The 25,521-nt window shown below is 43.8% G+C and overlaps 1 protein-coding gene across 1 annotated transcript; it reads left to right on the top strand.

Annotated features, from left to right (window-relative positions):
* The first annotated feature begins 19,667 nt into the window (after window positions 1–19,667).
* Window positions 19,668–25,003, top strand: LOC106610933 (uncharacterized). Its single transcript, XM_014210618.3, has 2 exons — window positions 19,668–19,770; window positions 22,220–25,003. Exon 2 carries the CDS (start codon window positions 22,225–22,227, stop codon window positions 24,271–24,273), a length of 2,049 nt encoding a protein of 682 aa, XP_014066093.3. The 5' UTR covers window positions 19,668–19,770; window positions 22,220–22,224; the 3' UTR covers window positions 24,274–25,003.
* The last annotated feature ends 518 nt before the right edge of the window (window positions 25,004–25,521 follow it).

Raw genomic sequence — 25,521 nt, 5'->3', positions numbered from 1 at the left:
CAATGTTACGTAAATGGGAAAAAGCTGTCCTTGAAACAGTCTTGATATGTTCTTCAAAAGAGAGATCAGGGTCCAGAGTAACGCCGAGGTCCTTCACATTTTTATTTGAGACGACTGTACAACCATCCAGATTAATTGTCAGATTCAACAGAAGATCTCTTTGTTTCTTGGGACCTAGAACAAGTATCTCTGTTTTGTCCGAGTTTAAAAGTAGAAAGTTTGCAGCCATCCACTTCTTTATGTCTGAAACACAGGCTTCTAGCGAGGGCAATTTTGGGGCTTCACCATGTTTCATTGAAATGTACAGCTGTGTGTCGTCCGCATAGCAGTGAAATTTAACATTATGTTTTCGAATGACATCCCCAAGAGGTAAAATATATAGTGAAAACAATAGTGGTCCTAAAACGGAACCTTGAGGAACACCGAAATTTACAATTGATTTGTCAGAGGACAAACCATTCACAGAGACAAACTGATATCTTTCCGACAGATAAGATCTAAACCAGGCCAGAACTTGTCCATGTAGACCAATTTGGGTTTCCAATCTCTCCAAAAGAATGTGGTGATCGATGGTATCAAAAGCGGCACTAAGATCTAGGAGCACGAGGACAGATTCAGAGCCTCGGTCTGACGTCATTAAAAGGTCATTTACCACCTTCACAAGTGCAGTCTCAGTGCTATGATGGGGTCTAAAACCAGACTGAAGCGTTTCGTATATATTGTTTGTCTTCAGGAAGGCAGTGAGTTGCTGTGCAACAGCTTTTTCTAAAATTTTTGAGAGGAATGGAAGATTCGATATAGGCCGATAGTTTTTTATAATTTCTGGATCAAGATTCGGCTTTTTCAAGAGAGGCTTTATTACTGCCACTTTTAGTGAGCTTGGTACACATCCGGTGGATAGAGAGCCGTTTATTATGTTCAACATAGGAGGGCCAAGCACAGGAAGCAGCTCTTTCAGTAGTTTAGTTGGAATAGGGTCCAGTATGCAGCTTGAGGGTTTGGAGGCCATGATTATTTTCATCATTGCGTCAAGAGATATAGTACTAAAACACTTTAGTATCTCCCTTGATCCTAGGTCCTGGCAGAGTTGTGCAGACTCAGGACAATGGAGCTTTGGAGGAATACCCAGATTTAAAGAGGAGTCTGTAATTTGCTTTCTAATGATCTTGATCTTTTCCTCAAAGAAGTTCATAAATGTATTACTGCTGAAGTGAGAGCCATCCTCTCTTGGGGAATGCTGCTTTTTAGTTAACTTTGCGACAGTATCAAAAATAAATTTCGGATTGTTCTTATTTTCCTCAATTAAGTTGGAAAAATAGGATGATCGAGCAGCAGTGAGGGCTCGTCGATACTGCACGGTACTGTCTTTCCAAGCTAGTCGGAAGACTTCCAGTTTGGCGTGGTGCCATTTCCGTTCCAATTTTCTGGAAGCTTGCTTCAGAGCTCGTGTATTTTCTGTATACCGGGGAGCTAGTTTCTTATGACAAATGTTTTTAGTTTTTAGGTGTGCAACTGCATCTAGGGTATTGCGCAAGGTTAAATTGAGTTCCTCGGTTAGGTGGTTAACTGATTTTTGTCCTCTGACGTCCTTGGATAGGCAGAGGGAGTCTGGAAGGGCATCAAGGAATCTTTGGGTTGTCTGAGAATTTATAGCACGACTTTTAATGCTTCTTGGTTGGGGTCTGAGCAGATTGTTTGTTGCGATTGCAAACGTAATAATATGGTGGTCCGATAGTCCAGGATTATGAGGAAAAACATTAAGATCCACAACATTTATTCCATGGGACAAAACTAGGTCCAGAGTATGACTGTGGCAGTGAGTAGGTCCAGAGACATGTTGGACAAAACCCACTGAGTCGATGATGGCTCCGAAAGCCTTTTGGAGTGGGTCTGTGGACTTTTCCATGTGAATGTTAAAGTCACCAAAAATTTGAATATTATCTGCTATGACTACAAGATCCGATAGGAATTCAGGGAACTCAGTGAGGAACACTGCATATGGCCCAGGAGGCCTATAAACAGTAGCTATAAAAAGTGAGTGAGTAGGCTCCATAGATTTCATGACTAGAAGCTCAAAAGACGAAAACGTCATTGTTGTTTTTTTTTTTGTAAATTGAAATTTGCTATCGTAAATGTTAGCAACACCTCCGCCTTTGCCGGATGCACGGGGGGGTATGGTCACTAATGTAACCAAGGGGTGAGGCCTCATTTAACACAGTAAATTCATCAGGCTTAAGCCATGTTTCAGTCAGGCCAATCACATCAAGATTATTATCAGTGATTAGTTCATTGACTATAACTGCCTTGGAAGTGAGGGATCTAACATTAAGTAACCCAATTTTGAGATGTGAGGTATCACAATCTCTTTCAATAATGGCAGGAATGGAGGAGGTCTTTATACTAGTGAGATTGCTAAAGCGAACACCGCCATTTTTAATTTAGCCCAACCTAGATCGAGGCACAGACACGGTCTCAATGGGGAAAGCTGAGCTGACTACGTTGACTGTGCTAGTGGCAGACTCCACTAAGCTGGCAGGCTGGCTAACAGCCTGCTGCCTGGCCTGCACCCTACTTCATTGTGGAGCTAGAGGAGTTAGAGCCCTGTCTATGTTAGTAGATAAGCTGAGAGCATCCCTCCAGCTAGGATGGAGTCCGTCACTCCTCAACAGGCCAGGCTTGGTCCTGTTTGTGGGTGAGTCCCAGAAAGAGGGCCAATTATCTACAAATTCTATCTTTTGGGAGGGGCAGAAAACAGTTTTCAACCAGCGATTGAGTTGTGAGACTCTGCTGTAGAGCTCATCACTCCCCCTAACTGGGAGGGGGCCAGAGACAATTAATCGATGCCGACACATCTTTCTAGCTGATTTACACGCTGAAGCTATGTTGCGCTTGGTGACCTCTGACTGTTTCATCCTAACATCGTTGGTGCCGACGTGGATAACAATATCTCTATACTCTCTACACTCGCCAGTTTTAGCTTTAGCCAGCACCGTCTTTAGATTAGCCTTAACGTCGGTAGCCCTGCCCCCTGGTAAACAGTGTATGATCGCTGGATGATTAGTTTTAAGTCTAATACTGCGGGTAATGGAGTCGCCAATGACTAGGGTTTTCAATTTGTCAGAGCTAATGGTGGGAGCCGTCGGCGTCTCAGACCCCACAACGGGAGGAGTAGAGACCAGAGAAGTCTCGGCCTCCGACTCCGACTCGCTTAATGGGGAGAACCGGTTGAAAGTTTCTGTCGGCTGAATAAGCGACACCGGTTGAGCATTCCTACAGCGTTTCCCTCCAGAAGCCATGAGAAAGATGTCCGTGCGAGGGGGTTTATACTAACGTTACTATCTGTACTTACTGGTGGCACAGACGCTGTTTCATCCTTTCCTACACTGAAATTACCCTTGCCTAACGATCGCGTCTGAAGCTGGGCTTGCAGCACAGCTATCCTTGCCGTAAGGCGATCGTTCTCCTGTATATTATAAGTACAACGACTGCAATTAGAAGGCATCATGTTAATGTTACTTAGCTTCGGCTGTTTGAAGTCCTGACGAACCATGTCCAGATAAAACCTCCGGGGTGAAAAAGTTGAATGAAAAAAGTTGAGTGAGGGAAAAAGTAAAAATATACGGTAATGAAAAAGTAAAAAACCGTCAGGTATCAAAGTAAGATCGGCAACAAAAACGCACAGCAGCGTAAACAAGTCTGCAAGTTGTGACCGGATGCAGTTTACATGCAGTTTACACCATGCCAGGACAGAATGTATGATTAAAGGGTTGTCTGTGATGGTTTTTATAGATTTTCTGTCCCATTTGTAAAACAATTCTGCCCCCGTGTCATCATTCATCTCAAGCTTTTCAATGTTCAACCATGAGGGGGAGGGACCATTGTCAAACCTCTGAGCCAGAAACCTAGACTGAGCAGCCCAGTAGTACATTCTAAAATTGGGGAGGTTTAAGCCCCCTTGACCGTAATCCAGGGTCAGTTTGTCCAGGCTAACCCTCGGGGTTTTGCCATGCCAGATAAACCGTCTGGTCAGCTTGTCAAGAGAGGAAAAGAATGCTGCGGGCACAGGGATAGGGAGAGATTGAAACAAATATAGAAATCTGGGCAGGATATTCATTTTAATCACATTGATTCTACCCAGTAGGGTGAGAGGCAAGTCCATCCACCTACACAGGTCACCCTCCACCTTCTGCAACAAGCCGGCCAGATTGAGTTTATAGAGGTTGTTCAGGTTACCATCCACCATTATGCCCAAATATGTGAAGCCCAGAGGCGACCATCGAAAAGGAAACTTGTGCTTGATGGTATGATGGTCAAAGACAGACAGCGGTAAGATTTCGCTTTTATCGAAGTTAACCTTATATCCAGAGAAAGAGCTATAACACTGTAGTAGGATCTGCAAGTGAGAGAGGGAATGTTCTGGGTTTGTTAGAAATAAGATAAGGTCGTCCGCAAAGAGTGATAGTTTATGGGTATGGGGGCCCACCTCAAAGCCATGTATGTCAGGGCACAATCTAATAGCCTCAGCCAACAGTTCGATGGCGAGGGCAAAGAGGTGGGGGCTAATTGGGCAACCTTGTCTGTTCCCCCTATAGAGAGGGAAAGAGGAGGAAGTAATCCCATTGGTAGCAATCCTAGCTTTAGGAGATTTGTAGAGTGATTTTATCAAATTTACAAAAACGGTACCTAAACCAAACTTTTCCAGGACGCGAAAGAGGTATGGCCATTCAACCCTATCAAAGGCCTTTTCAGCGTTGAGGGAGACTGCGACACTAGGTATTTTGTTTTTGTTAGCAAGGTGAATTATATCAAAGAACCTTCTGAGATTATTGGAGGACAGTCTATTAATTATGAAGCCAGTCTGATCTGGGTTGACCAACAGGGGAAGACATGACTCCAGTCTCTTAGATAGCATCTTGGTGACCAGTTTACAATCTGTGTTAAGGAGAGAGATTGGTCTATAGGAGGCGCACTTTAGCGGGTTTTTCCCTTTCTTGTGGATTACAGTAATCACTGCTTGAGAGAAAGACTCTGGAAAGCAGTTGTCTTCCCCGGCTTTTTTAAGTACCTCCATGAGGTAGGGGACCAACAGCTCCCTAAATTCTTTATAGAACTCTGGAGGGAAGCCATCCTCCCCAGGAGATTTATTAGAAGGTAAGGATTTAATGGCTTCCACCAATTCAGGAACAGAGAAGTTTTCACTCAGGCGCTCTCTGTCTTCCTCTGACAGGCATGGGAGGTTGAGAGAGGAGAGAAAGGAGTCGATCTCCGACAGATCATCGCTTGATTGGGAAGTGTAGAGGTCTTCATAGTATTTCTTAAAGGTATTATTAATTTCGGTAGGGTCGAAAGATATCTCATTAGTAAGGGTTTCTATAGCATTAATTGTCCTCTTACTTTCCTCTGCTTTCAGTTGCCATGCCAGTACTTTGTGAGCTTTCTCTCCAAGCTCGTAATAACGCTGTTTTGATTTAGTGATGGCCCTCTCAGCTTGATATGTGTTCAGAATATTATATTTCAGTTTTTTATTTACCAAAAGCCTATATAGATCTTTAGTCGGGCCTCTTTGGTAGGTTTTCTCCAGCTCAGAGATTTCAGATTCAAGGACATTCAGTTCCGCACCGTATTTTCTCTTCAACCCTTTAGTATAGGAAATGATCTGTCCCCTCAGATAGGCTTTCAATGTGTCCCAAAGAATGAAACTGTCAGGAGCGGAGGGTTTGTTTGTCAAAGTAAAAATATTGATCTGCTCTTTGATAAATGCACAAAATTCTGGTTGCTTTAGGAGTGTAGGATTTAGTCTCCATCTATATGCTCCGTTTACCTTGTTAGGAATGGAGATTGATAATACCAGAGGAGAATGGTCGCTAAGCAATCTGGGGAGATACTCGATATCTAACACTCTATGAAACAGTTGGGTCGATAGTAAAAAGTTATCTATGCGTGTGTGTGTCTTGTGTGGGTGTGAATAAAAAGAGTAGTCCCTATCCTGTGGGTGCAACTGTCTCCAGATGTCTAGTAAATTAAGATCTTTCATGAATGACATGGTGAGCTTGGCGGCTTTGGTAAGAAGGGAGGGTTTATCCGAGGACCTATCAAGGACTGTATCTAAACAAAAATGTAGATCTCCTCCAACCAGTAGCCATCCTGGTGGTGCTTGAGCGACCTGAAGGAAGACATTCTGTATAAACATATGGTCATCGAAGTTAGGAGCATAAATATTCAGCAGGGTCCAAGACTCTGAAAACATATGCCCCTGCACCAAAACAAACCTGCCCGAGGGATCAGAGATGGTGTTGTTGACGCAGAAGGGGATGTGTCTACTTATCAAAATTGCAGTTCCTCTTGCTTTGGAGTTAAAAGAGGACGCAAAAACTTGTCCTACCCATTCCCTCTTCAATTTCTTGTGTTCGCTGGCTGTAAGATGTGTTTCTTGTAGAAACACAATATCGGCCTTTAATTTCTTAAGGTATGTATAGACTCTTTTCCTTTTAATCGGGCTGTTAAGGCCTTTTACGTTGAATGTGACATATTTTAGTGGATTAAGCATAGGTTGGGTTTGAAATATGTAACCGAATGGAAATCTCTCATATGTAAATAGTCAGGAAATGTTTCAACTTTGGTTTGAACACAGAAGTGACCTATGTGCCTCTTTAGGAAGGAAACAACAATAAACATGGAAAAAAGGGGAAAAAAACCCCACCCACCCCGATTGTCAGACTAAAACAACAATCCCAACAATCAAACATGAATACACTTGTAGAGATACGTTGCTGCTCGCTTTCCACCTTACTCTTACTAGCTAAACCTTGGCGTAAACTAAAACCTGCGAGCTCTCTAAATTGAAAACAAACGTTGTGAATAGGCATTTATGGCTGAATAATTACTGCCCACGGTAAGGGCTGCTTGAGTCTCTTTTCGGGAGAGGAGAAACATAAATGGGGGGGAAGCGGTGGGCCTAAACCCACTTATTGCTTCGTCCAGTGGATATTGACTAAACCAAAATATAGTCTCCTGTAAATGTAATAGAACTCACCCCGGGGAAAAACGGTTAGTTGAAAATGTACAAATCAATTATAGCGACCGGATAGCGGGGTAGACGGATCCGATATCAGCAGATCAGTCCAGATAAGAGAAAACAAACAGATTGGATCTTATCCCCCAGAGAGACCGTTTTTCAGTCGCGGTTCGGTTCTTTGAGAAAAGTGAATACTTCTCCCGGTGTGTTGAAGATATGGCATCGGCCTTTGTACTGAACTTTCATCCGCGCAGGGTGGATGAGGTAGCCGGTGATGTTCTTCTCCTTCAGTGCTTTGGCGGCAGGTCTGAACTGCTTGCGATGTCTGGCGAGATCGGCACTCATATCCGGGAAAAGGCTGACCCTCTTGCCATCGAAGGTGATGTCCCCTTTGGCTCTTGCGAGTTGCAGTATCCTCTCTCTGTCTTGGAAACGGAGGAACCTGACCAGAACGGCACGTGGGGGCTCCTCTGGCCGGGGTTTCGGCGCTGATGTTCTGTGGGCGCGTTCGATTTCCAGCGGCTTGGTGAAGTTGATTATGCCTAGGACATCCGGGATCCATTGAGTGAAGAAGCGGACCGGGTCACGGCCCTCGCTGTCCTCTTTCAATCCCACCACACGGATATTACTGCGTCTGCTCTGGTTCTCCATCTGGTCTACTTTGTTTTTGAGGTAGGCATTATCCTTCTGCAGTTCTATCAGAACCTGGTCATGTCGAGCGACGGTGTCCTCAACTGTGCTAATGCGCATCTCGGCCTCAGTCGTTCTCAGAAGGAGATCATTCATGGAGGATTTCAGGTCGTCGATGGAAGAATGGAGTTCAGACGATTTCTTGTCAATTTTCATAGAAAGACCTTTGTTACCATCCTGAATTTCCCGGAGGAGAGTAGCCAGCATGTCTTGCGAGGCTGCCGAGAGCAATAGTCTGGAACCGTCGTCTGAGATATGAGGGCTAATGCTAAACTTGCTAGCTGTGGCGTTATCGTTGTGTAACGGCTGTCTTCTGTAGAAATGGACCAAGGCGCAGCAGGTATGTGAATACTCATCTTTAATTAAAATAAAGGAGTAGAGCATCCACTTAACAATTCAAACAATACTACGACAGGAACAGTTTTGCAGGCACACAACACGCAGTGCAAAAACAACTACCCACAAAACCAAGTGACAAACATACTCCTACATATATGACTCCCAATCAGGAACAACGATCCCCAGCTGTTCCTGATCAGGAGTCACAAGACCAACACAGAACAATCACACACACAAGACTGCCACGTCCTGACCCCAAAACTACAACAACAGCTCCATCTGCTGGTCAGGACGTGACAGTACCCCCCCCTCAAGGTGCAGACCCCGGAATGCACCTAACAATGAAAAAACACCAACAAACAAAATCCCCAACAAAACCCATAAACAATAACCCCTAAACAATAAGGGAGGGAAGGGAGGGTGGCTGCCGTCAACGACGGCACTGTGCTACACCCTCCCTCCCCAACCCACCTATCCTGGAGGTGGCTCCGGTGCAGGACGTGGACCCTGCTCCACCCTCGGCGTCGCCCACTTCGGTGGAGCCGATAGCTGCGCCAGGCAGACGGACCCCTCGAGCCGGGCCGGAGGACAGGAGGGTCCCTCGGGCTGGGCCGGGGGACAGGAGGGCCCCTCGGGCTGGGCCGGGGGGCAGGAGGGCCCCTCGGGCTGGGCCGGGGGGCAGGAGGGCCCCTCGGGCTGGGCCGGGGGGCAGGAGGGCCCCTCGGGCTGGGCCGGGGGGCAGGAGGGCCCCTCGGGCTGGGCCGGGGAGCAGGAGGGCCCCTCGGGCTGGACCGGGGAGCAGGAGGGCCCCTCGGGCTGGGCCGGAGAGCAGGAGGGCCCCTCGGGCTGGGCCGGAAGGCATGCGGGCCACTCGGGCTGGGCCGGAAGGCATGCGGGCCACTCGGGCTGGGCCGGAAGGCATGCGGGCCACTCGGGCTGGGCCGGAAGGCATGCGGGCCACTCGGGCAGGGCCGGAAGGCATGCGGGCCACTCGGGCTGGGCCGGAGGGCAGGAGGACCACTCGGGCTGGACCGGAGGGCAGGAGGACCACTCGGGCTGGACCGGAGGGCAGGAGGACCACTCGGGCTGGACCGGAGGGCAGGAGGACCACTCGGGCTGATCCTGACAGGCCGGGCACCCTGGCAGATCAGGGCAGGCGGGCACCTCTGGCAGAACCGGGCAGTCTGGCCACTCTGGCAGAACAGGGCAGTCCGGCCACTCTGGCAGAACAGGGCAGTCCGGCCACTCTGGCAGAACAGGGCAGTCCGGCCACTCCGGCAGAACAGGGCAGTCCGGCCACTCCGGCAGTTCAGGGCAGTCCGGCCACTCCGGCAGTTCAGGGCAGTCTGACCTCTCTGGCGACTGTTGACTGGCGGACAGCTCTGACGACTGTTGACTGGCGGGCAGCTCTGACGACTGTTGACTGGCGGGCAGCTCTGACGACTGTTGACTGGCGGGCAGCTCTGACGACTGTTGACTGGCGGGCAGCTCTGACGACTGTTGACTGGCGGGCAGCTCTGACGACTGTTGACTGGCGGGCAGCTCTGACGACTGTTGACTGGCGGGCAGCTCTGGTGATGGTTGACTGGCGGGCAGCACTGACGACTGTTGACTGGCGGGCAGCTCTGGTGACTGTTGACTGGCGAGGCTGGGTTGACACACTAGACTCCTGATGCGTGGGGCTGGTATAGGACGTGCCAGCCTGGAGACACGCACCTCCATGCTAGTGCGTCTGGCGGGAAACACCGGACCGAAAGGGCGCACTGGCGGTCTTGAGCGCAGGGTTGGCATCACCCGTTCCGGCTCGATGCCTACTTCGCCCTGGCACATGCGGGGCGCTGGTACCTTGCCTACCGGCCTGAAAATCCCAGGCCTCACCACAGCCCCAACCCCAAAGCACGGGACCTGTCCAGTCTGCCCTACAAGGGTACGGGGAGCTGGCCTGGGGCTGTAATCTCGCCCCGCCAAATAGCCCTTGTGCCCCCCCCTAAAAAATTCTTGGGGCTGCCTCCAACATTCCTCCCTCACTTGCCTCTGTCCTCTTCTCCGCTGCTTGGTCCTTTGGTGGTGGGTAGTTCTGTAACGGCTGTCTTCTGTAGAAATGGACCAAGGCGCAGCAGGTATGTGAATACTCATCTTTAATTAAAATAAAGGAGTAGAGCATCCACTTAACAATTCAAACAATACTACGACAGGAACAGTTTTGCAGGCACACAACACGCAGTGCAAAAACAACTACCCACAAAACCAAGTGACAAACATACTCCTACATATATGACTCCCAATCAGGAACAACGATCCCCAGCTGTTCCTGATCAGGAGTCACAAGACCAACACAGAACAATCACACACACAAGACTGCCACGTCCTGACCCCAAAACTACAACAACAGCTCCATCTGCTGGTCAGGACGTGACACGTTGTCTTGGGATTCAACGACGTTTTGGTCGTCCTTCTTGCCTCTCGGTCGGAGGTCCATGGCTCTTTGGGAAGGTAAGTATTTGACAATTTATCAGCCGATGTTAGAATATTGTTTCAACGTTGTTATTTAGGTAATAATAGGATACATTTCAAGAGCTCGGTTTGTCAACGTCTGTTCAGCTCCGCGGCATCACGTGTCTCCCGTCTCTGTGAATGGTTTGTCCTCTGACAAATCAACTGTACATTTCGGTGTTCCTCAAGTTTCCATTTTAGGACCACTATTGTTTTCACTATATATTTTACCTCTTGGGGATGTCATTCGAAAACATAATGTTAACTTTCACTACTATGCGGATGACACACAGCTGTACATTTCAATGAAACATGGTGAAGCCCCAAAATTGCCCTCTCTGGAAGCCTGTGTTTCAGACATAAGGAAGTGGATGGCTGTAAACCTAATACTTTTAAAGTCGGACAAAACAGAGATGCTTGTTCTAGGTCCCAAGAAACAAAGAGATCTTCTGTTGAATCTGACAATTAATCTTATTAATGGTTGTACAGTCGTCTCAAATAAAACTGTGAAGGACCTCGGCGTTACTCTGGACCCTGATCTCTCTTTTGACGAACATATCAAGACTGTTTCAAGGACAGCTTTTTCCCATTTACATAACATTGCAAAAATCTGAAATTTTATGTCCAAAAATTATGCAGAAAAATTAATCCATGCTTTTGTTACTTCTAGCTTAGACTACTGCAATGCTCTACTTTCCGGCTGCCCGGATAAAGCACTAAATAAACTTCAGTTAGTGCTAAATACGGCTGCTAGAATCCTGACTAGAACCAAAAAATGTGATCATATTACTCCAGTGCTAGCCTCCCTACACTACATTTTGACTCACCAGTCAGTAGAGGATAGTTCCCTTCTTGTGGTGAGGACAGTGTGTGAGATGTATTGCCCAGAAGGTAACAGCTTTTATACTTTGCATGTATGGTGGTTGTTGTATAATATGTACAATACAGTTTAACCAATCATGTTGTGATCTATAAATGCTCATACAGTTTTATGTGGAAAGCTTATGAACTATAGTTGACAAAATTATACTATATTTAAGTCATACATTTAAAATAAGAATTGAAATTATTTTGCTGTATGTACACTTTGCTGTCAAATACTGCTATTGTTTTGTTTCTGTTTTAACAGTCTTATTACATAACACAAAAAAATACAGGTGGATATTTCATTGTACTTTTCAAGTGACCAAATATATTGATTAAATGCTATCATTGAGTAAAATGTAAACAATTCTAGAAAAGTAGAATTGCAAATATGCAAATATGAAATACCGGGGTAAAGCCAGTTTCAGGTTGGATATTCGCCGGCTATTCGCCTGTAGTTTTCCTTACCTCCACCAACAGCAGTTAGGGACCGTCAACATAGGGACAAATCAAATTCTTCAAATTTCAATAGCTCTTTAACCATTACTCCTAACACTTTCAAAACTGGCTGTAGCTAACCAGATGGCATAGATACACATTGCACAGCCATTAGTTTGTCCATTTTCATCTCACATGGTTTTACATGAATTTGTCTAAAAGTAGAATTTCAATAGCTCCTTGATCATATGACCTAATATGACTACCCTTCTATATTGCACACTCTTGTTTGTGTACCGTAAAATCACACAGTGCAATGTACATTTTTCATAGTTTCAAATTTGTAATAGCTCCTTGGTCATGTCAATTACACACCTAAGAAGCATGCAGTGGATATACACCCATATTGCATAACCTCTAGTCATGTATCTTCTATATTGTTGTACATTAATATTAGTTTGACAATTAGGGGGTTCAGTCCAGTGTTGTGTTTTTTCTTTAATATTTACCTACAATAATTGGTAGTTCTAAGTACTTATTTTCCCTGTTTTTTATTTGTCCACAGTATTTAACAGTGGTACACAATAGGAGAGAGACAGATAATATTTCCTTTCGTCGTTAATATCAACCATAAAGGAAAAGGGCAAAGTACGAGAATCATGCTATTAATTGTCCAAAGCAGGGATGGAGAGTGAGCTGGTGAGGTAGGCTGCAGTGGGTTTGCTGGTCAATACATATACTGAACATGTAACCACAGTAATGGTGGCCAGTAAATCAATGAATAAAAATGTAATATTGACAAATTAAACAGAAATTGTAGACCTTTAATCTTTTCCAACATGTCAGACACTTAAATTCAATTAAGTATGAAGCATTTCACAGTGTTAACTTTGTCTTTATCCCTGGTTGATGTACATTTCAGAGCCTCTTCAGTGTGGATGGGGTATAGCATACATGTTCAACAACAAAGACTGCACTTCCAGTTTGTGTTCTTTACTCTGTTGAACTCTTTTGTCTTCATTTCTAGGCACAGCACATGGAACCACCGTTGGCATGCAAAATATTCAATCAAAACAAAACATAACACGTTACAAATAATATCAAATATCAATGCAGTATGACGAATGACAAATTAGCCATCCATTGTGTTATATCATAAATTGTCTTACATGCTGTCACTGTTGTCAAAAGATTATAAGCATGTTAAATAAGGTTACTAACCCAGTCAGTCTTTGGGCCACATCCAGGTTCTTTATCAGTGGCACACATGAAGCACTTGTTGGCTTTGATGAACTCTGAAATCATAGGCTTGAACTGAACATATGGCTGTCCCACACAACTACATAAAAATAAAGAATTTACATTTACTTTGAATTAAATGTCATTACATACCAGACATTTTTAGTATATCCTCAGCCATTTCTTTTCACAGTTGCTCCATGTGTTTTTGAAGGTTCCATATCAGTTTTGGAGGGGATGTTGGGGAAGTTCTGTGCAACTTCCTTGGCCATCTAAACCCAAAAATGTAATTGGGTTTTTGACCTAATTGTCACATAACAGCTAACCATTCATTATTGAAAATATAACTATCAAACCTGCATTACAAAGACCCCGCAGCTGAAGGTGTCCTGCTGCATGGTGTGAGTTATTTCCCCTCCTTTCCACTTTATGTCCGCCCAGTCGTCTTTTCCATGGCAGGATCTTCTCATTTTGAAGTATTCTCTTTTTTTATGTAAAAATAATGGAATTATGATTAGTTATAGGTAAATTAATACACAATACTTATTTCCCTCATTAAAATGCAAATCAATTTATAACATTTTTGACATGCGTTTTTCTCGATTTCTTTGTTGTTATTCTGTCTCTCACTGTTCAAATAAACCTACCATTAAAATTATAGACTGATCATTTCTTTGTCAGTGGGCAAACGTACAAAATCAGCAGGGGATCAAATACTTTTTTCCCTCACTGTAGGTATTTGTAGTTGTCCACATATTATTATTATTATAAAAAAAATATATTTTTACCCCAATATCGTGGTATCCAATTGGTAGTAGTTACAATCTTGTCTCATCACTGCAACTCCTGTACAGACTCAGGAGAGGCGAAGGTCGAGAGCCATGCGTCCTCCGAAACACAACCCAACCGCACTGCTTCTTGACACAATGCCCATCCAACCCGGAAACCAGCCGCACCACTGTGTCGGAGGAAACACCGTACACCTAGCGACCGAGTCAGCGTGCACCCGGCCCGCCACAGGAGCCGCTAGTGCGCAATGAGACAAGGATAGCCCTGCCGGCCAAACCCTCCCTAACCCGAACGACGCTGGGCCAATTGTGCGCCGCCCCATGGGTCTCCCGGTCGCAGCTGGCTGCGACAGAGCCTAGACTCAAACCCAGAATCTCTGGTGGCACAGCTAGCACTCCAATGCAGGGCCTTAGACCACTGCGCCACCCGGGAGGCCCGTTGTCCACATATTCTAAGTCAGAATCATCCAGAGTAGATGCAGATGCGGGCAGTGATTGGTTGAAGAGCATGCAGTTAGTTTTACTTGCATTTAAGAGCAGTTGGAGTCCACGGAAGGAGAGTTGTATGGCACTGAAGCTCGTCTGGAGGTTAGGTAACACAGTGTCCAAAGAAGGGCCAGAAGTATACAGATTGGTTCGTCTGCGTTGAGGTGGATCAGGGAATCACCAGCCGCAAGAGCGACATCATTGATGTATACAGAGAAAAGAGTCGACCTGAGAATTGAACCTTGTGGCACTCCCACAGAGACTGGCAGAGGTCCGGACAACAGGCCCTCCCATTTGACACACTGAACTCTATCAGAGAAGTAGTTGGTGAGTTGTCTTTTGTCAATGGCGATTATGATATCGTTTAGGACCTTGAGCGTGGCTGAGGTGCACCCATGACCAGCTCGGAAACCAGATTGCATAGCGGAGAAGGTACAGTGGGATTTGAAATAGTCGGTGATCTGTTTGTTAACTTGGCTTTCAAAGACCTTAGAAAGGCAGGGTAGGATAGATATAGGTCTGTAACAGTGTGGGTCTAGAGTGTCTCCCCCTTTGAAGAGGGGGATGACCGCGGCAGCTTTCCCATCTTTGGGGATCTCAGACAATAAGAAGAGAGGTTGACCAGGCTAGTAATAGGGGTTGCAACAATTGTGGCGGATAATTTGAGAAAGAGAGGGTCCAGATTGTCTAGCCCAGCTGATTTGTAGGGGTCCAGATTTTGCCGTTCTTTCAGAACATCAGCTATCTGGATTTGGGTAAAGGAGAAATGGGGGAGGCTTGGGCAAGTTGCTGTGGGGGGTGCAGAGCTGTTGACCGGGGTAGGGGTAGCCAGGTGGAAAGCAAGGCCAGCCGTAAAAAAAATGCTTATTGAAATTCTCGATAATTGTAGATTTATCGGTGGTGACAGTGTTTCCTAGCCTCAGTGCAGTGGGCAGCTGGGAGGAGGTGCTCTTATTCTCCATGGACTCTACAGTGTCCCAGAACTTTTTTGAGTTTGTGCTACAGGATGCAAATTTCTGTTTGAAAAAGCTAGTCTTTGCTTTCCTAACTGCCTGTGTATATTGGTTCCTAACTTTCCTGAAAAGTTGCATATCGCGGGGGCTATTTGATGCTAATGCAGTACGCCACAGGATGTTTTTGTGCTGGTCAAGGGCAGTCAGGTCTGGAGTGAACCAAGGGCTATATCTATTCCTGGTTCTACATTTTTTGAATGGGGCATGCTTATTTAAGATGGTGAGGAAGGAACTTTTAAAGAATAAACAAGCACCCTCTACTGACGGAATGAGGTCAATATCCGGAAGGATACCCGGCCAGGTTGATTAGAAAGGCCTGCTCGCTGAAGTGTTTTAGGGAGCGTTTGACTGTGATGAGGGGTTGTCGTTTGACCGCGGACCCATTACGGATGCAGGCAATGAGGCAGTGATCGCTGAGATCCTGGTTGAAGACAGCAGAGGTCTTTTTAGAGGACAGGTTGGTCAGGATGATATCTTTGAGGGTGCCTGAGTTACGGATTTGGGGTTGTACTTGGTAGGTTTCATGATAATTTGGGTGAGATTGAGGGCATCAAGCTTAGATTGTAGGACGGCCGGGGTGTTAAGCATATCCCAGTTTAGGTCACCTAACAGTACAAACACTGAAGATAAATGGGGGGCAATTCATTCACATATGGTGTCCAGGGCGCAGCTGGGGGCTGAGGGGGGGCTGTAAACAAGCGGCAACAGTGAGAGACATTTCTGGAAAGGTGGATTTTTAAAAGTAGAAGCTCGAACTGTTTGGGCACAGATCTGGATAGCATGACAGAACTCTGCAGGCTGTCTCTGCAGTAGATTGCAACTCCACCCCCTTTGGCAGTTCTGTCTTGGCAGAAAATGTATATACATACATAGAGGCATTTTTCAGCTATGATTTTACCAGAATCCAGAATGGATATGACAATGGACCAGCACAGGATGTAATACACCCTTACAACAATCTACTTTTTGATCTTCTTGACTTCTTATCTGGTAAACTGCTAGTACGTGTCAAGAAAAGAGCCCCAATTAGGGGTTAGTGTACTCCAGTAAAAAAGGGCTGGTTTAGATTAAAAACTATTGCCCTGTGTCCCCGTTCATAGGGGCATGAGAGACTAGTCAGTGGTAGAATTGAGTTGGCACTTTATTGGCCCACAGACCCACAAGGTTGAGGTTACTCATGGACAGTAATTAGTCATAAAAATGTTTTTGCATTGATGCATTGTGTCTTCTAGCTGTCCGAGAATAGGATCCAAAATGTTAGGAAATATTTGTTCCCATAAATACAAAGGATGACATCTCCTCATACCTCTGGCACTTTAGTCAGACTGCCAGACTGTGCACCACAGAGCCAACCAGGAGAGAATACATACAGGTCAACGGTGCCAATAGAAAGTCAAGGGGTGTGTCTGTGCCTTTTGGATTACTCTCTCTGTACAGAGAACCCCTGTGGTTCAAGTCTGCTCTGTGCATGTCTGAAAGTGACAGAGCCAGCAGCCAAGAGAGTTTTCCACAGTATGTCATAAAAAAGTATTACACTTATGAATGTATGTAAAATGCTAATACGTATTAGATCCAGTACAATGGAATAACTAAGACCTGAATTTGAATGCAGCGTGTTCCGATTCCTCCTTCTCTTTCTGTCCAGCAGGGTCAACCAAAAACACTTGGCCTGATGGTTCATGCAGATACTGGGGAAGCAATATAGAAATGTATTGATCCCTTAAATGATTTTACTATTAAATGACCCATATCAAGCTCACTGTGACTGACAAATCACTGCCTATTACTGTGATTAAAAAGAGCATATGAAACATTGTTTTTAATGAGGCCTACCTGTGCGCCTTCCTTTAAGAACCTCTGTTTGAACACCTCTCCTGTCCTTGATCCATACCACATACAGCCATTCGGATCTTTTCAGTGTCCATGTGAAAGATAGTTATTGCAAGGATGGAACATTTGCTGACTTAAAAAAAAAAAGTTAAACACCCATGTAAAATGAAGGCCTGCAAAGCTTACAGATTTAAGTCTAATAGCATTAGATGAAAGTAGACATTTACATTTACATTACATTACATTTAAGTCATTTAGCAGACGCTCTTATCCAGAGCGACTTACAAATTGGTGCATTCACCTTATGATATCCAGTGGAACAACCACTTTACAATAGAGCATCTAAATCTTTTAGGGGGGGGGGGGGGGGGTTAGAAGGATTACTTTATCCTATCCTAGGTATTCCTTAAAGAGGTGGGGTTTCAGGTGTCTCCGGAAGGTGGTGATTGACTCCGCTGTCCTGGCGTCGTGAGGGAGCTTGTTCCACCATTGGGGTGCCAGAGCAGCGAACAGTTTTGACTGGGCTGAGCGGGAACTGTGCTTCCTCAGAGGTAGGGGGGCCAGCAGGCCAGAGGTGGATGAACGCAGTGCCCTTGTTTGGGTGTAGGGCCTGATCAGAGCCTGAAGGTATGGAGGTGCCGTTCCCTTCACAGCTCCGTAGGCAATCACCATGGTCTTGTAGCGGATGCGAGCTTCAACTGGAAGCCAGTGGAGAGAGCGGAGGAGCGGGGTGACGTGAGAGAACTTGGGAAGGTTGAACACCAGACGGGCTGTGGCGTTCTGGATGAGTTGTAGGGGTTTAATGGCACAGGCAGGGAGCCCAGCCAACAGCGAGTTGCAGTAATCCAGACGGGAGATGACAAGTGCCTGGATTAGGACCTGCGCCGCTTCCTGTGTGAGGCAGGGTCGTACTCTGCGAATGTTGTAGAGCATGAACCTACAGGATCGGGTCACCGCCTTGATGTTAGTGGAGAACGACAGGGTGTTGTCCAGGATCATGCCAAGGTTCTTAGCACTCTGGGAGGAGGACACAAGGGAGTTGTCAACCGTGATGGCGAGATCATGGAACGGGCAGTCCTTCCCCGGGAGGAAGAGCAGCTCCGTCTTGCCGAGGTTCAGCTTGAGATGGTGATCCGTCATCCACACTGATATGTCTGACAGACATGCAGAGATGCGATTCGCCACCTGGTTATCAGAAGGGGGAAAGGAGAAGATTAATTGTGTGTCGTCTGCATAGCAATGATAGGAGAGACCATGTGAGGATATGACAGAGCCAAGTGACTTGGTGTATAGCGAGAATAGGAGAGGGCCTAGAACAGAGCCCTGGGGGACACCAGTGGTGAGAGCGAATGGTGCGGAGACAGATTCTCGCCACGCCACCTGGTAGGAGCGACCTGTCAGGTAGGACGCAATCCAAGCGTGGGCCGCGCCGGAGATGCCCAACTCGGAGAGGGTGGAGAGGAGGATCTGATGGTTCACAGTATCAAAGGCAGCAGATAGGTCTAGAAGGATGAGAGCAGAGGAGAGAGAGTTAGCTTTAGCAGTGCGGAGAGCCTCCGTGACACAGAGAAGAGCAGTCTCAGTTGAATGCCCAGTCTTGAAACCTGACTGATTAGGATCAAGAAGGTCATTCTGAGAGAGATAGCAGGAGAGCTGGCCAAGGACGGCACGTTCAAGAGTTTTGGAGAGAAAAGAAAGAAGGGATACTGGTCTGTAGTTGTAGACAAACACCAGAATGTGCGATATGAAGGTATAGTCAGTGGACATTCTGAACCTTGTTTGAAGTCACTAGGTCACATGACCAAGGAGCTATTGAAATTCTACATTTTTAAAAATTCATGTAAAACCCTGTGAGACAAAAATGGACAAACTAAAGGGTGTGCAATGTGTAGGCCCACGGAGTGGACATTCTGAACCTTGCTTGAAGTCACTAGGTCACATGACCAAGGAGCTATTGAAATTCTACATTTTGAAAAATTAATGTAAAAACGTGTGAGATGAAAATGGACAAACTAAAGGGTGTGCAATGTGTAGGGCCACTGAGTGGACATTCTGAACCTTGTTTGAAGTCACTAGGTCACATGACCAAGGAGCTATTGAAATTCTACATTTTGAAAAATTCATGTAAAACCATGTGAGATAAAAATGGACAAACTAAAGGGTGTGCAATATAGAAGGGTAGTCAGTGAAGATTCTGAACCTTGTTTGAAGTCAGTAGGTCACATGACTAAGGAGCTATTGAAATTTGAATGTAAAAAAAGTTTGTACTTTGTTTACGCTCCCTAACTAATTCAACTTGGAATACAAAATGCTGCTCACTTTTCCACATGTTTATTAGCTTTGGAAAGCGAATTAATGTCCAAATCATGAAAATTTGACCTGTGCAATGTTGTGCGCAATTTTTCCAACATCATGACACTTATTTGGAGTCTGTGGCTCCGTCGTCTATCCAACTTGAAACTGTCTTTACCTCTGCATATTAAATGAGGAAACGCCCCCTATGGCACGTATATAATCAGTGTGGACTGAAAAGACCAACAATCGCAAATCCTCTGGAGAAGAGAACTGCTTAGAGGTAAGATGGAATTGCCAAAAAACAATAACACGTGGAACAGAATAAATCAATAATTTATAGCATGACTATCTTGTTGGCTATTTGGCTTGTTTTGCGCTGTTTCAACTGTCATGTTCTGTATTTAGATTGAGTGCTTTTCTATTGCCGTTAAGCTGCTTGCCACACAATTTGCCAATTTGCAAAGTGTATCCAGTTCAAAGCTATTTAGTTATTTTTTCTCTTCTGTGAAACGCTTAAAATTAGGAATATAACGTATGTTATCAAAACAACTTGTTAAGAATTTCAACATAATGATAACTACTTTTGTTGGCAGTCTTCACAGTCCAGGTCTCTTTTGAGAGACCAATTTATAACTAATATATTATTTTTCCACTAGCATTACTATATTTCCAAACTCCTTGCCAGGTTATTCTGGATAATGATAAATAACCAGTTAACCAATTTAAGAATGGGTTGTATGAAACAACATCCTAGGGAAGTTGAAAATTAGCGAAAATGTGAATAAAGTGAACTACACCGTTAAATGTGTAACTTTAATTGGTTATCTAAAGGTTAAAATAATACGATCTCGCAATTGTTTGGATATTTTTAGAGAAAAAACACAGACAGTACAAAAACATTAAAAATGATAGTGAAATTCGATTATTATTTTTTTAACTCTTAACGATGTCTAACATTAGTGGACCAAGTTTAATACTTTTATCATTAAGTTCATACAGTCCAATGTTTACTTTTCCATCTATCATCATTTTAAGTCAAAGAATAAGAACATTCTCCATTAATCATGGTTTTTATTCCAAGTTTATGATACCAGCCCTAAAAATGTTAAACACAATTAGATAATTTTGTGGTAACACTTTATAACGTCCAGTAATAAAACATTTGGAAAAAATGTGCAGTTTGCTCACAATGTATTAATCAATACTCCAATATTTGTAAGTGTTAGTAAGCTGGTTATTCACACATTTGTAAACAATTGTTTAATTATGTTTTAATGATTCATAAGATCATTCATAAGATGTTTAATGTAAGTCCTTATAAACCATTTACTAATAATTAATAAAGATTTTGCAGTCCCTAATCTGAAGTAAGCGTTATGTATTACTTTAAAAGTACTTTATAAATGTTTTGAGTGACCAGTGTAATTTCTCACAAAAAGATGGACATGTCATTGGTAGACATTCCAGCAGTACTTGATGCTCCTTAAGGTCTCAAAAATGTCCTAGAACATATCAAAGGTAATAGAATAATCACACAACACAGGATGTGTAAGGAAATGTATAAAATATTTTATTCACTAAAACTGTTGTAAAACAACTGTTGCAAGGACATGAAGAAGTGTTGTATTGCGAATGTTTTGCTAATGTATCACCTTGGAGAACACAAACTAATCATAAAACAGGGAAATGCAGCCTACACACAGGGGTTGCTATGGAGGAGTTGCTATGGAGGTCAGCTACTTCTCCTTTGCTAGCTAGCCAACGAAAGCTAACACACAATCACATCAAGCAGCTAAAATGACAGCAAATGTTATGCATTTTCTATTGCCATTTCTTTGGATATACCCATTATAATGATCCTGATAAATGAATTCGCCTTAGTTGAGAGAAGCTGTCAGTCTTATCATATGCATGGTATGGGGGAGATCGCAAAAAAAACCTGCCTAATTGTTGCACTGGTCAGAGAGGCATGCAGTAAGGTTTAGACAACCCCCAACTGTTGCAAACCAAATGCTAGCCTAGTAGCATGGATAAATATTGTCTAGACGCTTCTTTTCAGGGGAGATTACGTTTTTTAATTGCCTGGCTGGTCTGTGGGACAGTGGATGCGCATTGATAATTCAAATGGAACTGTTAACAGGCGTTACGGGATTGTGATGAATAACTCCCTGCTATCAAACAATCAGCATCCAGGATCCAAATAACCTGTTTTATAATGTTAAATATATTTTCTTAAACATCCTCTGTGTCGTGTGCTTTATTTTTTAAACATGTATATGTTTTATAGGACATTTTGAGACCTTAAGGAGCATCAGGTACTGCTGGAATGTCTACCAATGACATCATCCATCTTTTTGTGAGAAATTACACTGATCATTCAAAACGTTAATAAAGTCTTTATAAAGTATAATTACCGTAGAGCTTATTTTAGACTAGGGACTGCAAACTGACTGCTAATGTTTAGTAAATTGATTATAAAGACCTATATTAAACATCTTATGAATGATCTTATGAATCATTAATGCATCATTTAAAAGTTGTTTATAAATGTGTGAATAACTAGCTTAATAACAAATGTGGGAGTAATGATTAGTACATTGTGAGCACACAGTTTGTAAATTCCTTATACATGGTTTATTACCGAACTTTATTATAAAGTGATACCGATTTTGCTTCTTCGCAGCCTAAATAGAAATGTCAATAGTAAATAAGTTGTTATATATCCTTAGGATCCATGGCATCCAAGGAGCTCATCAAAGCTACAAGTAGCTTAACCAAGGCATCTCAATGCAGAGAGGACACTGCAATCCTTACTCAAGCTCATGCTAACTGGGAGAACTACTTGACTCCAGCCCCAATGTCAATAGCCTTCCTGGGTGAGCTAGTCTTCATCTCCTCCAACCAAGACTTCTCTATCAGGGATGGAAACCCAGAAGGCGGATTCAAGTTTATCAAATATCCTGATTCCTTCCGTGCCTGTCTCATGCAGGTGTGCAATTCAGGTTGGCGAGCCTTTAACCAAGCCCACAAGAACATGGACCAGATTTTCTTACACACACAAAATGTGCCAACCTACATCAAGAGAACTGTACAGATACTTCTCCAGAATGATGATGACCTTGTTAAAAGCCTTCTCCCTGATACATTAGATAGCATTGCCAACATATCAACCAACTGTGTAGAACTGGCCAAATCTGTTGAAAGTAAGTTCCTTGATGTCACTGAATTGATTACAGAGCTTCTAGAGACCTGCACATGCGCCAAACAGAAATATGGCAGTCACCTAAAAGAGGTTAGGAAGATGCTGGAGAACGAAAAATGCAAGAAAGCCATACTACAGAAGGAAAATAGACAAGCTGAAGAGGCATTTAAGAAACATGGCAAGCAGCTTGAAGAGGCTAATAAAAACTTCCAAAAGGCTATCGACTCCATGCCGTCAGGATGGGACATCATTGGAATGAACTTTGTAGAGGGATTCACCAATTCTATTATCTCTTTAGTTGGAGGAGCAACAAATGCCACAATTGCAGCAGACAGTAGTGATACACATACAAAATATGATACATCAGGAAGTCCAAAAGACATGTTTGCAACAAACAATATAGTTAGCAAGTCTTCTATACTTCTTGCTATTGCCCAATCCTTAGTTGGCCTTATTCAGAAGGACCAAATCGAATGGTCAAAGTTTTTAGATGAAAAGACAGGACAGTTGATTCCTGATTGGTTGAAGACACAAATCGAAGATGTGCTGTCAAACATAAAAGACGTAGACCAATGTCCCGCAAAACCTCAGGCAGAGAAAATTTGTGACCAGGGCATTACCATCTGCTCTGACCTAAGTGCATTGGCTCCTGAGGGCAAGCATGACGATGATGCCAAGAACAAAGAACTGATCCAGAGAATCAGGAAGCTAATGACCTCTGCACAGCAGTTTGATTCCTCAGGAAAAAAAGACACAAAAACATCTGCCTTTTTTGTTAATCCGCCCAGAATGAGCAAAGTGCGAAGCGCAAGCTCAGGATCTGGAAGTCAGACCGCGACAGAAGATGCCCGCTTCCGCATAGAGCAGATGAAAATCCAGCTTGCAAATGCCAGGGAGATGTATGAAAAATCCCTGGGAAAAATGGAGGAAAAGAATAGAGTGCTAGCCGAAACCCTCAACAAAATGAGAAACCTTCATGTCGAGGGGATTGACTTTGACACCACCATCAAGATGCTGGCTGAAGGTCTAAGTGCAATGGGAGAGCTGCAGGAGAAATGGCATAAGATGGTGCAATTCTTCCAGATGGTGTCAAACATCATTGACACCTGTCTGAACACATCCTTGCAGGATTTAGTTAAAACAGCCAGGAAACCACACCTGAAGTATGACTCAAATATGTTCTTGAAGGATATGATATACCAACAGGCATTTCAAGCTTCCAACATTGCAAACCTGGTCAATATGATCTCTGGAACCTACACTGAGGTCTCCAGCAAGTACTTGATGGACAGAGTTGGCAGCCTAGGAAGACTCATGGCTTTGGATCCCAAAGACCCACATTTCAAAGATGAACGCCTAATATTGGCTGCATCTTGTGATGACGCCGAAAATGAAATCAAAGCTCTTGTCCTGAAGAACAAGGAGCTTTACAAGGCAAGGACCAAAGCAAGACTTGAGAAAATTGAAAATGAGCTAAATGCAGTATTACCCCCACCTTCTGAAAAGGAAACAAATAAACTGCGAGAGATAGTGGCCTCTGGATTCCAGGACAACCCCGAGGATATTGATCAGTTTGAATAAAGATTTCTGGAGTTGAGTCTAATCAATCCCCCATCCCATGCCTTAAAGACGGTGTTTACACATGCAGCCCAATTCTGATATTTTGCCCATTTATTGGCGAAAGAGCTGATCTGATTGGTCACAAGACCAATTAGTGGAAAAATATCAGAATTGAGCTCTCTGTGTAAAATCAGTGCCTGGAACTGCTTTATGGAAACTAGCTGTGCCTTTGCCAAAAATCTGAATGTTTTATACATTTCTTGTTGTTGTTGCTGTTTTTGATAACATTTGGATAACATTCAAGTAGGCTACTGTATATCTTCCTATACTAATAATAGCCAATGAGAATATGATTAAGGCAGGAGACTGCAACTATATGATTATTGGTAATAAACCCTTATTCAAAAATAAAACTTTATAAAATGCCAAACCAATGACACGTGTCATGTAGATGCCCAGCCTTCATCTTCCATGGCTTAGTCTCTTAGTTTGTGGTCAACATTTTCTTTCTTGAATTATTGTATTATTTCTACTGATAAATCAATTTTAGTCCAATATTTGTTTTTTATTTCAATGACAAAAAACACTTATTTTCTTATTAAAGTAAGATACATTTTGCATGCGTGTGTGTTAAATCAATTGTGATCTGTTGTTTGTGGGGAGGATGTAGTTAAAAAGATCAACAATGTCACTGATGTTGAAATTATTGCTTACTGCATGTTCAATAAAGTCAAGTGTTAAAGCTGCGGTATCAGTTGTAATTGGTGATCAGTTCTATTCAGACAGTATACTGGTTTGAGCCAAACTGCCAAACTGCCATGCTCATCCATCATGAAAGTGTCTCCGTCCTCTTCAGCTGTCATTGTTCTCATTGGACACTCAGCTATCCAGCGGCCTCAAGCCTACTTGGCCATCACTGCAAGGCCAGTATTGTTGATGGGGCACCTTGTCTATTGTAATGGTCGTTCTTTAGTAATCAGTATCTGTGAGTTCAACCCTGTATCATCAGAACGCCAATATTGGTTCCCTGCTTTCGAAAAGTCAGTCGTAACAACAAACAGTAATCATTGTGGCAGTAGTAACAATAGCCATAGCAATAGTGTTAGATACATGGTAGTGAATTCTGCATTATAGTATTACGATATTTAGTCCCCACACATTTTTGATCTGCAAATACAATCCTGCTATATGTCATAGAGAAAGGGACTGGGGGTTGTTAAGCACAGAAACTGGTCAGGGCCCAAACTGAACCCACACATACAGCTATCC

Source organism: Salmo salar, chromosome 09, assembly GCF_965601325.2.
Source record: "Salmo salar chromosome 09, fSalSal1, whole genome shotgun sequence".
NCBI lineage: Eukaryota > Metazoa > Chordata > Actinopteri > Salmoniformes > Salmonidae > Salmo > Salmo salar.
Note: the sequence above shows the minus strand (reverse complement) of the source record. Positions and strands in the feature narration are given on the sequence as shown.